Source organism: Eptatretus burgeri, chromosome 4, assembly GCF_056783735.1.
Source record: "Eptatretus burgeri isolate ZD-2024b chromosome 4, Ebu_testis_v1, whole genome shotgun sequence".
Taxonomy (NCBI): Eukaryota; Metazoa; Chordata; class Myxini; order Myxiniformes; family Myxinidae; genus Eptatretus; species Eptatretus burgeri.
In genome coordinates, this window is record NC_140964.1 from 32,747,862 (window position 1) to 32,763,575 (window position 15,714).

The 15,714-nt window shown below is 48.1% G+C and overlaps 1 protein-coding gene across 7 annotated transcripts in view; it reads left to right on the plus strand.

The window, feature by feature from the left end:
• RFT1 (RFT1 glycolipid translocator homolog) overlaps window positions 1-15,714 on the plus strand; it is a 92,497-nt gene that overhangs the window by 31,956 nt on the left and 44,827 nt on the right. For all 7 annotated transcript variants that reach the window (XM_085877333.1, XM_085877331.1, XM_085877332.1 and 4 more), the window contains one exon: window positions 7,082-7,167. In XM_085877333.1, the coding sequence (XP_085733459.1) occupies window positions 7,082-7,167 (86 nt within the window). The remainder of the gene's footprint in view (window positions 1-7,081; window positions 7,168-15,714) is intronic.

The following is a 15,714-nucleotide window of genomic DNA, read 5'->3' on the forward strand; positions in this document are numbered from 1 at the left end:
TATATATATATATATATATATATATATATATATATATACCCAACAACAACAACAACAACACGCTCAACTTCTCCCGATTCTGCTACTTCTTCTTCCTCTTAACTTCCTCCTCGTCTTCCTCGATTTCTTTTCTTTTTTTTTTTACACTTCCATGACCTAATCTGTTGAACTCTCTCATACATTAATATTAACAACAAAAACGATCTTATAATGCTTCATCTTCCTCTCTCACACATGTGGTACTCTTTACTGTTTCACAATGCACTACTCTTCTGCTATTTTAACAGACTGCTCTCATTTCGACCTCTCCTTCATTCCTTGCCAAAAAATCCAACTATTACAGCGCTTCTTCTCTCCATGCTCTGAATTCGCCTTCATTGCATCCATCAAGAATTGTGTTAAATCGCATCTCTGACCTAAAACTTTTAAAAACCACAGTTTGCCATGGATGCTCGCTTTCCATCAACCATTCTTTTTTTCCAACTTCAGTGCCAACTCACCCCCTCACCCCTCACTCTCACTCTCAAAGCAACCATCCCACTCTTCTCCCTCCAAGCCTCCTTCTCACCTCTTTCAAAAATTCCCCCTCACCTTTCTCCCACCTTTCATCCCCCTCACTCTTCCTTCTCTAAGTTGCCCCCCTCTCATCCACCAACCTGCCTCCCTCCACTGCCCTCTCACCTCCATCTCTTCACTCCACCTCCTCAAATCCTCAACTGCCATCTTCCTTGTCTCTTGTCCCCCCTCTCTCCCAGCACCACAGAGCCTTTTCTCCTCCTCATTCGGCCCCCTCCCCTCGCTATTCTGCAATACCCCACACTCCTTCAGCAACCCTCCTTACCTCCCCCCTCGTCCCTCGTCCTACCCTCCCCCGCCCCCTCCACCTCCTGCACCCAAAGCCTCCTCCCCTACCTCTTCATTAAAAGTGTGGACCTCAAATATCCGGGGCCTTCGCTCAAACCTTTCAGATCTTTCCATGCAGGTTGCCACTGACAAACCAGACATTATCTGCCTAACAGAAACTTTCCTCTCCCAAGACGTGTCTGACTCCCAAGTATCTCTCCCTGGTTACTCCCTCTTACGGTATGACAGACCTGAGCCTCGTCCTGGTGGAGGTGTTGCTCTCTTCATCAAAGACTCTATTCCTCACTCTCCCTGCACTGCTCTCACTCCCCCACACCCCCAGGAATACCTCTGGCTTCGGCTTCCCCTCCACTCCCACCTCATGTTTATATGTGTACTGTACCGTCCACCGAACAGTGATGACTCCATCTACACCTCACTCTCCGAAAACATGGACCATCTTCTATCTTCTCATCCAAACTCTCTCTTCCTCTTATGTGGCGACTTCAATTGTCATCACGCCAGTTGGCTAGGTGTGGGTACCTCTCTCACCTGCCATGGGACATCAGCAAAAGCTTTCTGTGACTCATTGGGACTGACTCAATCGGTCAACTTCCCGACCCGGATCTCAACCAATGGTACTCCATCTCTTCTGGATCTGATTTTGACAAATTTCCCTGACAATATCTGCTGCTCTTCCTTCGCTCCAATTGGTTCTTCTGACCACGTCCTTGTTAAAGTGGACATCTCTCTGGCTGTTATCAGAGAACCACCTCACCGCCGTCGAGTCTGGCATTTCACTCAAGCCGACTGGCAGGGTCTCCGAGCAGCCATCAAACTTACAGACTGGTCTCCTATCACTACTTTCTCAATCATCAACTCATCCTGGGAATTCTTTCAAAGAAACTTGCTCTCCCTCATGCACAGATTTATCCCCTCTCGTGTTCAGTTGTCTTACCCTTCCTCCCGCCCTTGGTTTACTGAAGCTTGTGGCGAGGCAGTTGTCCTGAAACAACTTGCCTTTGCCTCATGGAAAGCAAACCCAACTGAGGGCAATCTCAGTTCTTTCCACAAAGCTCGGAACAAGTGTGTAGCTACCCTCAGGAGAGCCAGAAAACAACATCTTTCTCATCTCAAGTCTGAACTCTCAAACCTCTCTCCCTCCTCAAAATCCTGGTGGCATTTAATCAAATCTGTTTCTGGTGTATGTTCCCCCTCCATCCCCTCCCTTACCTCAAATGGCCGCACTGCTGATTCCACACGTGATAAAGCTGAATGTCTAAACTCGGTGTTTGCAGCTAAATCTTGTGTCCCAAACCCATCACTATCTCTACCCACTTTACCCAGTCGCACCCAACTGTCCCTGGACTCTGTATCCTTTTCTCCTGACAAGGTGGAGAGCTTGCTTTCAAACCTCGAGTCAGATTCTGCAACCGGTCCAGACGGCGTCAGCCCACGTATCCTCAAAGCCTGCTCTTCTGCTCTTGCTCACCCTCTCTCTGTTCTATTCACCCTCTCATTTTCCCAAGGTCATCTGCCATCTGCTTGGAAATCTGCTAACATCACTGCCCTGCATAAAAAAGGTGCAAAAACAGATCCTTGTAACTATAGACCAATCAGCCTCCTCCCAATCATCAGCAAGGTTATGGAATCCATCATCGCTTCAGACATGAAATCCTTCCTCTTCTCCAATGGCTTGATTTCCAATCATCAATTTGGTTTCAGACCAGGTCACTCTACCCTAGATATGCTGCTACTGCTCTCCCATCAATGGATGGAGGTCCTCAATGCCAGACAGGAAATCCGAGCCGTATCCCTGGACATATCACGTGCTTTTGACACAGTCTGGCACCCTGCCCTACTCACCAAACTCTCTTCCCATGGTATTCAAGGCCATCTCCACTCATGGCTCGCAGACTTCCTCTCCTGTCGCAGTCAACGTGTGGCCCTAAATGGAGTTCTTTCATCCCCTCTTCCTGTGCAGGCTGGAGTTCCTCAAGGTAGCGTTCTGGGCCCTGTTCTTTTTCTGGTTTTCATCAATGATCTCTCGGACTCTCTGGAAAATCCTCTATTTCTCTTTGCCGATGACTCCACCCTCTGCCGTACCATCTGTCATCCCTCAGACCGGCAAGCAGCAGCTTCTTCGCTCACTGCAGATCTGGATAAAATCACAAACTGGTCCAACACGTGGAACATGTCTTTCAATCCAGACAAATCTCACACTCTCACTATGTCTCTTCGAAAGGACCGTTTACAAAACCCCCCATCCACTTTCTCAACAATCCTCTGGAAGAAGTCTTTTCTTTCAAGCTTCTGGGTCTCACTATCTGCCATGACCTTTCCTGGGAAAGTCACATTTCCAACCTTGCCTCAAAAGCCAGTCGCCGACTGGGAATCCTCCGTCGTGCAAAGTCCTTCCTCGGCCCTCTTGAGCTCCTGACCACTTACAAAGCTTTTGTCCGTAGCCTGATGGAGTACTGCTCTCCCCTCTGGGCTGGTGCTCCTGCCTCCCACCTTTCTCGACTTCACGCTGTCGAAACCAGGGCTTTTAAGATCATTGGCATCTCCCGCAATGAAGCTGAGTCTTTGGGCCTCTCACTCAATCACCGCAGGTTGGTCGGTGGTCTTTCTGTCTTCTACCGACTCCTCTCCAGCCTTGCCCCCCCTGCTCTCTCTGCGATTTGTCCCCACCTCATTTCCACAGGGCGCTCAAGGTCCGCCAACAACCCCCTTCTGGTAAAACTACCAAAATCACGAATCACTGCTCATCTTCACTCTTTCATTCCTCTTTTTTCCCGCCTTTGGAATAAACTTCCTCACTCTATTCTTTCCCATTCTTCCCTCCAGGCTTTCAAAACAGCTGTTCACCACCACCTCTTATCTTCCCCCATCCAAATCCTCGATCTTTTCTACCCCCGATAATCCACCCAAGCCCACTTCCTTCAATTCTCCTGCTTTCCTTCCTGAAAGTCCCTTTAATGTCCATCTTCCCCTCGCCATGTTCCCCGTCCCATCCCCATCCCTCTCCCTTCCACATTTCACCTGTGTCTGTTCCCCAATGTTTTGTCCCTTCCACTCCCGCCCCTCTTGTCTCATGCCTCATTGCTGTGAGTTGTGTGTTAGCTCTCATACGAGCCTCGACCAAGGTATACAAAAAAAAAAAAAAAAAAAAAAAAACAGCTTTGACAACCAGTATCCGCCATACAAGTGATGCATTTGGACTTGGTCTTGGTGTAGAGATTGTATCCTAGGTGCTTTTAATCAACTTGGAACGCTCCGATCATCAGTTTAACGAACGGTTGGGGCTTTGATGATTTCCGGATCCAGGTGTCAGACATATGGTTGTACAGGTTGTGGTCTAGGCTCATAGATTTGGGGAATGTTGCATCAGTTGCGACTGTGCACGGGGAATCAAACACGGCACCTTCTGATTCGTTAGCGTTTGCCTTGGTGGTTGATTAACCTCTGCCATCGAAGATGGATGGAGGTTACTGTTTTCACCCCTTTGTTTGTTTGTTTGTGAACAGTATTACGGAAAAACTCCTCTACGGATTTCGACGAAAATTGGTGGGGGGGGTTAGGTCTGGTCCAAGGATCATCCCATTAGATTTTGGACTTGGTCCAAAATCCAATATGGCCACTATGGCAGCCAATTTGAAAAAATATTTGAATTTATTCTTATTTTTTTTTGCATTTCTACATGTTTTGAGTGATTTCCAACCCCCCCCCCCCCAAAAAAAAATTTTTAGAGAAAAAAAAATTTTGCAAATTTTTTTTCAACAAAATTTCGATTTTTTTTTTTTTTTTTTGCATTTCTACATGTTACAAGTGATTTCCAACAAAAAACATGCCAAAATTATAATTGCGGCTGATTTTGGAACTTCAGGTGGATATACCCACGTAAAATCAATTTCTGTCTCAAGGAATCTAGTTATGACTAATGAATTGAGTATGTAAAAGTTAAAAGTAAAAGTTGCAAACTATAACTCTGTGAGCACTGTTGACGTCAAATTGAATGAATAGGATATCAGGTTCACTTGAGTGACCTAGCAGTATTGGCGGCGGAGGTTTTGCACTCTACCGAGTGCTCCCCCTCTAGTTTGTTCTTGTTTTTGCACACATGATCGAAGTGATTGGTCTTCCCACAATGCACGCATGTATGACCATAGGTGGGACACTCCTTCTTTCTGAACTTGGCGAGGGATCGGTGCCTGTGTCCTTGCTTTCCACAGTAATAGCACTGCTCTGACTCGTCTGTTGTTTTGCGATTATCGTCATGGTAGCCTCTTAGTGTCTCATTCTTGTGACATCGGTAGGAGCTGCTGGCGGCATCCATCCCATGTGATTGTGACTGGAAGAGGCATGAGGCTGAGCGTTTGCCAGATTCTTTAGCTTCGACAAACTGGTAGATGTCTTCCAGTTTCATGTTCTGGTTACGGTCGCCCATTAGGTCAAGTTGAATGTCCTGGTCAATGAGTCCACGGGTTACAGAGTCACAGAGGACCGGTTCTGTGTAATTCACATCTTGATTGCAGTGAGGGCATTGAATGATGAGTTTACATGCACCTGCTTGACCACGGAGACGTGCCCCGAATGATCTGACGGGTTTGTCGTGGTCCTGGTGCATATCATGTAGTGTAGCGCGAGCAACCATGATGTTCTCTTCTCTCACTGCAAGTCGCTTGATAGCCTTAAGGACATCGTCCTTTGAGTTGTTCGTTATCGTGCCGCCAGCATTGCGAGTCAAGTCTTTTATTAATTGTTCATCACAACATTCCAGCAGTTGGATGACCTTGTCTTTGCCTGTCACTTTGGTGATTGTCACAGAGGTGGATTGATTGGGGATGGACAAAGAAGGATCACTGGAATGGCCAAGAAGAGGTCAGCTCGATTGGGACAGAGAAAAAAAATTCATACAATAAATTCTCCCAAGGCCAAGGACACTACACAAATGGCTTTAAAAATGGCAGGACTGAGCCAATCGGACAAGTGTAGGTTCAGCAAGGTAGAAACAGAAAGCACCTTCTAGTGGGATGTAAAAAACTCGTGTCAAAACAGCTGTACACACACAGGCACAGCGAGGTATGTCGAGTAATCCATTGGGACAGCGACAGAAATTTCAATATCCTAGTTCTACAAAACTCATGGGACATGAACCAAAAAGCAACCATTGAAAACAAGGACATAATGCTCACGTACGACCGAATGATCCCATCCAGGGTGAACATAGAAAACAAAGCACTGTGACCGGACATAGTTCTCAGATATATAAAGGAAAAGAAGGCATTGTAAATTGAGGTTTCAGTACCCAGTGATTTTGCTTGAAATGACACACAAAACAAGAAAATGACCAAATATGAAGACCTCAATAATGAAGTGAAAAGAACTCGGAAGCTGAAGAGTTGTCAAAATTGTACCGGTGATAATTATTGGAGCAAGGCGAATGATAAAGAAGAACCTCACAAAGATCCCACAAACAATCCCTGGGAACATTACCGCAAACAAAGTACAGTTGGAGGCTCTTCGGGGCTCAGTGACTATCCTGAAAAGAGGCCTCGTAATAAAACTGAGATCTTCACAACTTGGGCCACGAATCAGGTTCCTTCACCGAAACAAACGTGGATACTTCGAGTTCTGGGAGGACTCAAAACAAACTTGCCTGATAGAAGGGTGGTGATTGATTCGTCCACTGCACGACTCCAATAATGTGTTACGCAACCTCACGTTGTGACTGAACTACTTCGACCTTTGAAGGCAATCCATTTGTGCTGAAGTTTCAATTGCAAACATGTTGATTATGGCAATTAACAAAATATTAATATCACTCTCGTTTGTTCCCGTGAGTTTAATGCACATTCTCATGAGTGTGAGAAGGACGTCAAACCTGAGATACTTGTGGAATATTCACAACAGTTGATAAGTCGAACTTGATATTTTACACAAGTGCTCATAAAAATGTATTTTGTTTCACGAGTCCTGTAATTTGCACGATCACTGGATTTTAACGTTTATTTGTCGACTCTAATTGTACTGAATAAAAGGATTTTAGTGGCAAGTGAGATGAAATTTATTGTAGGAATGGGATTAGTACATAGAATGTAGATGAATTGAATTTTGACAATTGTTGTGCAATTTGGTGTCCATTACATCTGACTTGAACATTTTCCTTCTCTCTCATGCTCCCTCTTCACCCCCCCCACCCCCCTCCATATCCACTACTGTTACGGTGCAACTCCAGGTGACCTTCCGTTTGCTCACTTTCTTCCTCAATGCTTTCATCCTTCGCCGTGTCTCTCAGGAAATGTTGGGAATCGTGAACGTCAGGTTAGTTGGTGTAATGCATACCCTCTACAGTTGACACCCTCATTGAAAATATTAATGAACTACTTTTACCTCTGCCACCGAAGGTGGATGGAAGTTATGTTTTCACCCCTGTCTGTCTGTCTGTCTGTGTTTATTTGTGGGCAGGATGTATCAAAAAGCTATGGATGGGTTCAGACAAAACTTGGTGGACAGGTTGGGTGTGTGACAAACAATTGATTGTGCTGTCATTTTTAGCTCGCCTGTTCAAAGAACAGAGATCTATAGCGATACCCCCGGCGTGAGCGTCAGCATCAGCGTGAAAATGTTAAAGTTTTTGGTGCAAGTTATTTCGTTTCTAATGTTTTTATCTACCACATTACTTTGAACTGATTACAATATACAAATACATTTATTGCTTTCAAATTATTTGGATCAGACTTCACTGCAATGCTTTATAAAAAATATTATTTGACTAGTCTTTTAAAAACGATAAATGTATAAACAGACTAGCATTGGGTGGCTTTGACAACAACTCTGGTTAGCCCTATCTCGCAAAATTATTGTGGACGGTGTAATGTCGTGGTAGAGGTGCTCCAAGGCAGACACGAGTGGGGGAACAGCACAACCCTGCTTTATTGCCACGAGCGGGAGCGTGAGCGTACGTTGCCCGTAACTCCACTTTATTACGTACTCGATGCACTCTACAAGCCACACGACTTACAGGCTCCACAGACCACAACAGCTACAGCAACTACCACCACGCCTCAGGCGGCGCGCACTCGTATATCCCGTGCAAGCACGTGACCACTCCTCCACCACGCTCCCCACATCACGTCCTGCCCCCGCAGGCCCACTACACCACACTCCTCCCTCCTAAAACTATGATTATAAAATGACCATCATCATAATAAGCATAACCAGCACAGAATACCATGACATAAAAGCAGAGAGTTTCAAAAGCGATAATAACCAAAAAGCATAGGCACATCACACCATATAACGTGTCGATGCGAGCGAGTGGAACTGCAATGGACAGGTTCCGAAGACTGAGTTGCACGACGAACCCACAAAAACCCTGACCGCGTCACAGATATCAAGAAGCAAGGCGGGAAGCACAGCCTCACTACGCAGCAGAAGCGCCCCCAGGCGGCTCATGCTCACACGCCCTCCGGCGAGGTCGCGGCGACCTCCCGAGCAAACCTCCCCCGGCACCATCAAACGCCCCCGGCCGACAAGGTGGCACATCTCCCCCAGACAGACCCGAACCAGATAAACATTCCGAGCCCGGAAGCGCATTGTCTGGAAGCCCCGTGGCGCCAGCGCAGCCGACCTTGTCGAGAACAGAGGTTTGTGCCGCCCGGCGCCAAGCCCGTCCGGCCTTGGGCGGTGACGCTGAACAGCGCCGTCGGCTGGGCGCACCATCAGTCCCATAACAAACCCACGCATTACAATCAGCCGAGATTCCAACGTACGTCCAAACGGCACCGGGCGAGAACAGAGAGTTGCGCCCCAGGCGCCAGGCACTTCTGACCTTGCCGAAACCAGGGGTGGGGGTAACACTGAACAGTGAACCAGCCCCGGCTCTGAGTCGATCTCTGAGACCCACGCGGCCATTAGTCGGCAGTAATCCTAGCAATCCCATACAAAACCACACATCAAATTCACTCATGCCATAAAGTAACAAGAACATCGTCTGCGCAGTTGCAAACTTCCCTTTTCGTACAGTGCGTTCTCCCAATATAATCCCCACATATGACAGGGTAACGAACCGTGGGCTGCCCTCACAGCCGGAGGCCAGTAAAACCTCTTTATTTGCCACGATCGCCCCCAAAGCCTTCATATCACATCGGCCATATCGAACATCCCATCGACTGATCCCAGCCAAACATATTCTCACACACGAACTGTCGGCATTTATTTCAACAACGTTAAACTGCATCACTTGAGCAATGAAAATCAAATACGCAACGAACAGCAACCCATGAACCAAATCACGTGTCCGTCTCTCGGTTGTCGTCGCGACGTAGCGATGACCTGCTTGTCGTCGACAGTCGCGATCCGCGAACTTCTTGAACGCGACTGGCTCGCTGCAATTCCCCGCTGAAATCGCCTGAACGACACAGGCGCGCATTGCACCATGAGCGCAGCCGAAGCGCGAGAGCTCATCGCGGCTGGCATGGCTCCCGTTGCTCCAGAACCGTACATCATCGTCGCAGGAAGCAATGAACGACAGCTCACGTTGCATCGTCGTGGCCCCCGTCGCCGGAACCTCACCCTCGCGTCTCGAGGGAGGCCCGGGCCCACACGGAGGTACGTGCCCCGAAGGAGGCACAGGTGCACCTGGAGGTCCGAACTCCGAAACAGGAACTGCGAGCCCCACCCCTCGCACCACGAACCGCGGGAGCGCAACCCGCTGACCCCGCTGGGCAACCAAGACGTGTGCCCCGCCAACCGCCGGCAGCGCTCCACCGGCATACGCGTGCAATGCGAGGGTAGCACGAGCGGACTCAACTCGACACCTGATCAGTGCCCCGATCACCTCGACCTCCACTGGCATTGGTCCTGTTACCGTCGGACCAATTGAAACCAGGTTCAACATGGGCAGCATCAGTGCCCCGATCATCTCAACCTCCACTGTCATTGATCTTGTCACCTCCGGACCAATTGAAGACAGGTTTAACATCGGCAGCATCTCCCGCTCCGGGTCGCCGGGATCTCCATACCCAGGCTGCAAGACTCGACCCGGGGCGTCAAAGTGTACGCCATGCACCGAACACCGTACCGGCAGTAGGTCTCGACCCGGGACGTAAGGGTCGCTTCGCACACCGCCATCCATGACCGTTATGATGGGCAATGACTCTCGGCACACACACCGTAGACGTCCCCGAGTGCTCAGACCGCTGTCCGATTGACTGCATTGCACCGCTCGGCCACGACCCGCGCCGAAGGCCGTGCGTGCCTGGAACCCCGCGCTGACCTTCGGACCATCTGCTGCACACCGACCATCGAGACCCCGGACATTCCTCAGAGCTTGTGCGATGTCTGACGCCGCGTCTGAGCTGAACACCATGCCCTCGTCCTTTAGCCGTGACCCCGCAGAAACCATTCCCGAGGTCTGCAAAGTAGAAATAAAACGAACTCCGAGCGCGGCCGTCGTCCACTCAACCTAACCGTGCGCGCGATAATGAAGTGATACCAAATCACTCAGCAGCCGGTAATGCTCCGTTGATAGCGAGGCGAGCAAGATCGATTTGCGTTTGCCTTCATCGTCCACATCATTCGCGTGGAAATAGCAGCCCAACTGTTCAGAAAACAATTCGAAGTCGTCTCTGATGAAGACGGGCACGTGTCCGTGCGCCGTGCCCCGACCTTCTGCCATGCTTGAGCCCTCCGTGACGGCGAGATGCCTGGCCCCGAAGCCTGTGCGTGCGGCGCGCAAAACTCGCGATCGCTCCTCGCGATGCGCTCCTCCGGGACCCCGCCCGGTGTAGACCTCGAACCGCGCGGAATGCGCTGAGTTACTCGCTTCCGCGATCCAATAACCCAACCACTCTGCACACGCCGTTCCGAACAGACTCGTCGCCAAATGTAATGTCGTGGTGGAGGTGCTCCAAGGCAGACACGAGCGGGGGAACAGCACAACCCTGCTTTATTGCCACGAGAGGGAGCGTGAGCGTACGTTGCCCGTAACTCCACTTTATTACGTACTCGATGCACTCTGCAAGCCACACGACTTACAGGCTCCACAGGCCACAACGACTACAGCAACTACCACCACGCCTCAGGCGGCGCGCACTCGTATATCCCGTGCAAGCACGTGACCACTCCTCCACCACGCTCCCCACATCACGCCCTGCCCCCGCAGGCCCACTACACCACAGACGGATTCGGCCAAAACTTGGTGGCCAGGTTGGGAGCGTGACGAGGATGAATTGGTTTGATTTTGGTGAATAGCCATATCCAGTACAATAATTTTTTTTGTTATTCTTCGCAAATGAGAGGTGGGAACAAAAACGATATATTGCACAATATTTCAAAAAGTTGTGTATGAGTTGGTTCGGTGACAACAACGATATGATTCGATTATGATTCAGGTCCGGATGCAGATCCGGCCTATCGGTGGGATACAAAACTTAAACTTCACCTGGCGGAGGTATGCGCTCGACTGAGTGCTATTGCAGTTTCAATAAATACGAGTAAGTGGCTTTAAATCTCGCATCTAGTACCAATTCTTCTGAAACATATTGTTTGTGGAACTCTTCAAGTAATGAACCATTCTCATTTGTTGCAGATCATTTGCAATAAAAGCTTGCTAAAAAGTATCTGTTTCCAGAGATGGGAAGAGGCACATATACCATGTTTCCATTGAGAGCTTATCAAACAACCTAACTGTAACTGATAATGCCGTGTGTGCATCAGCCGTGCCTGGCCAAGATAAGACTGTCAGCATACAAGGTGTCCACAAAGTGGAGTTTCCTTTTCTTTCTTTTTTTACATCCTGAAATTTTATTCACATGGCCAAAGCTAATGGAGTACATCAGGACACTGCTTATATGTGATTGGTTAAACTTGCAGCAAGTTGATGTCATTAAGCGTCGTATATAAATGCAACAAAACAGAATGCATAGCATGTAAGCTACGTGGTGATGTTCCCATTGTTGGATGCTTCTTGAAACAAATGTTTCCAATATTTCCAGGTAAACTTAATATTTATGCCAATCGAGCGACCACGAGTCCCAGTGTCCGTCCGACTGACAACCGTTTAACTGGGGGTCCTGTGCCCCCCCCCCGACTGGTGAATGCACCCTCGGCAAATGTGCTACTTACCTTCTCAGGTGATCTTGAATGCAGTTGAGCTGCACCGCTAGCACACACCGGACCCTACAAACCGAACTGTTGGGAATCTCAACCTCCCAACCTATCTACATGTGGACAGTGCTAGACCAATGGTGGAAAAGATGGACACGGACAGATTGGGAATAGATTCAACAAGAACAGGTATATTTACACAAGTGGAGAGCAGGAAAAAGGGGAGGAGGGGAGGGAAAGTAAGGATTTTAATGGCATCGGCAGAAATGAGGTTTTGGCAATTTGTACAGCTGAGATCAGAGAAAGAGAGACGAGAGACATAGGCCGTGGGACGATCCTGTTTTTATTTCAGTTTCGCTCACTACCTCCGATGGACTACACAGATTTGGCATTAAAAAAAATGCATTAAAATATTTGAATACCGAATATGGTTGTTCTTTTGGTCAAAAGTTGCACATTAGTGAGAATTTATCAAAAAACTGGAACATTTGGAGAGGGCGTAAAATATGTTGACATTCTCATAGTATTCGCGATTGGTCTAGAAATAAAGTGAATACACTGATTCACCAATCATATCCGCTGATACAGAGTACGCATGGGGGGACAATTACGGCATGGACGAGGTGGTTATACGTGTGTTCTGCTGGCGCGCTATATAATTTGCGTGCAGAAACAGACGCAGACCGCAAGTTCAACATGGAGTGTTGTATGCACGTCTGTTCGTCGCCAAAATCAAAGATTTCATCGTTTTCCTTGAGCTCCTGGATCAAATTTAGGCAGTGTGCAGAGCGATGGAAGAAGATATGTGGCATTTATGCGAATAAAGCAACTGAAATCTGGTCAGCTTTAGAGCTGGAGATGAACCCGAATCTGTCAGACGATCTGAGGTTACACTTTGGCTACCATCGAGAGTGCTACCAACGATTCACTGACGTCTCGAAGCTTGGTTTAGTGGAGAGAGAGAGGACATGCATCTCGAGCTCAACAATCTACCAGTCAAGAAGAAGGTATGTACATTATTGCCATTGCACTGTGTACTGATGTTTCAGATGAAAGTAATATCTACTTCGAGACGGGGCAGAAAGTTAAGAGATAATACATGTCAACAAGGTTGCAGAGAAGCTGGGTCCGCATAATGCAAGTGCACTACTTGGAATGCATGCCTTTACTGGGTGTGACAGTGTCAGTTCTTTCTATGGGAGAGGGAAGGTGAAAGCCTGGAAGGTCATGGAGGAAGAGAAGAGTGGTGATACCTTCATCGCTCTTTGAAGAGAAATAACACCCTCTAGAGAAGTTATGTTGCAGCTGGAGTCTTTTACATGTGCTCTGTACTCGCAGAAAGAATGTACCTCTGTAAACGAAGCTAGGTATAGGCTTTTCAAGCTACATACCAAGACCCTGGAATCAGGTATGCCCCCAAATCAAGACTCGCTTCATAAGCATGTGCAGAGAGCTAATTTCCAAGCTGCTATTTGGAGGAGGTCTCTGATGGGCAATATGGAATTTCCTTCACCTGCTGCTCATGGCTGGAAGATTGAAGATGACAATCTTGTCATAGACTGGATGGACCCGATGGACCTAGCTCCAGCTCCAGAGGAGATACTCGAGCTCACACATTGCAATTGCAAGAAAGCAAAGTGTGGGAACAGGCAGTGTTCTTGCGTAGCACACAGACTGACCACTGACCTCTGCAGTTGCATAAATTGTGTTAATCAAGTACATGACAGTGATGACGAAGATAATCCAAGTGACTAACGAAGAGGAGGAAATAAATCTACAATAGACCTCATTAAATTCTGTACTGTTTGAGAACACGCATTTGGTGCAGACATTTGTATCACTTGAAATATTTCTTATGGTGCCACGCGTGAAATACTAATAATTATCAATACAAATATCAATACAATTATCAATACAAAATTTTATTTTACAAAATAATTATCAATACAAAATCAATACAAACAATTACATCATATGTCGTTGTATGACTGAACAAAACAATTACAAGTTGGGCAATAGTCCAAGAGCATGTCATATTTATCAAAGATTTTAAGTATTTGATATATGTGAAGATAACATGGCTATTGGGATGTGGCATTCATGCTGTTTATTTAAAGTTAAAGGACAAGTCCCAAGTCTTTTCTATCTTTTGTCCTCATAGAGATGCGCAGTCCACCATTCATTTTACCCCACATTATTTTTTTTTATAGAATTATCACACCTCCTGTAAACAATTTTGATAATCTTGTTGAAAGTAACACTGGAAGAGGCTGATGATGTAGGAGGACCAAAACATGCAAAACTTGAGAGCAGGTTAAAGGGGCAAAATATGTGCACTATTCGACAGGTTTACTTCTTTTTGAGAATGCATTGTTACGGCTGTGGAAATTCGCAAACCACCATTCAGGACCCTCGGGTGAGATATCTTCATAGGTACATGTGTAGTTAGCCCAAACCCGTTGTATAGAGGGAATTTATGTGATCCATTCGGGCTGCGATCCTTTGAGTTAGGCGTTTTTCTTTTTCTATCTTTTATTTCAAACACAACATTTCAACAACCACGCCATCTCCATCACAGCGCCAACCACACTGCAACCACGCCACCGCCACCATCTACGTTACCACATCTTCGCCACTACGTCCGCTTCCGAACGGCAAACAACGGCGCAAAGGAGGGAACTGCGAGGATGCGCAGGTTTTCCCGCGTGTTTCTCCCGTCTGATTTCCCCACGCTTTGGAGTGGAGGAAGGGCGATGCAGGTCAAAGGTCAGAGGTCATGTAAAGGTGGGGCCTCTTTTTGGGGAATAATTCTCTGACCCCGAGCCAAAAACTGACTCCCCCGGCCCCCGCACAGAGCGGGGTGGAGGGAAAGCATGAGGGAACGCCCTTTTCGGGAACCCTCTCGAAGGAAAGTGGAGCCGAGAACGGGGCGGGACGAAGGGCGGAGCCCCGTGTGATAAAAGACGGACACGGGTGGGTGCTAGAGCTTCCTCTTGAGCGCTTACACTTCCGCCTCTTCTTGGTCGTCGTGGCTGGTGGTCTGGTTGGTCTTCGGGAAGAGGTCCAGCGCCCGCGCCTTGGCGAGCGGCCCTGTCACAAAGGCACGGACGGGAGACGCGGCAGCGCCCGTTGTGAGGTGGACCTGTGCGTCCGGACGGGGAGTGCCGGAGAGGGTTCGCCGGCCGCGAGAGGAGTCGGGGCCAGGCGCGACCATGCTGACGGTCGCGGGAGAGGGACTCACCAGACACAAAAGGGAAGTCGCAACTTCTTTCTTTCTTTTCTTTGGGGTTTTGGTGTGAATGTCCGTGGGTGGCGCCAGTCTGGCTCAAGTAGAACTGTTTAAGTGTTGCTATGTGTACGCGTATTCGGTATTAACTCTGCGTCGTTGTTGCTTTTATTGTTTTGGTTGCTTTATGTGCATTTTGACTGGATGGCTGTATATACGTGCTTTCCGTGTGCCTGGAAATAAATGTGCATTGTGTGAACTGTTTTCCTGTGTCGCTTCGTCTTTTCTTTAATTGAATCTCCATCCTGCTTCACGTAAAGGGTTCGTAGTGGGTGCAAAACGCCCGGTAAATAATCTGAACCATCGAGGTCGACGATAACACCGCTCGGTTATCCCGATAGTACGGAACGGGCCGCCCAAGCGGCTCGTGTCCGGAGTCGACCTGCGGCGAGGTACGATCGCCCGGTTTACCATCCGCGTGGGTACTTAGGTAGGTCGAGTTTGGCGAACAACCCTATCCTACGCGGGTGGCC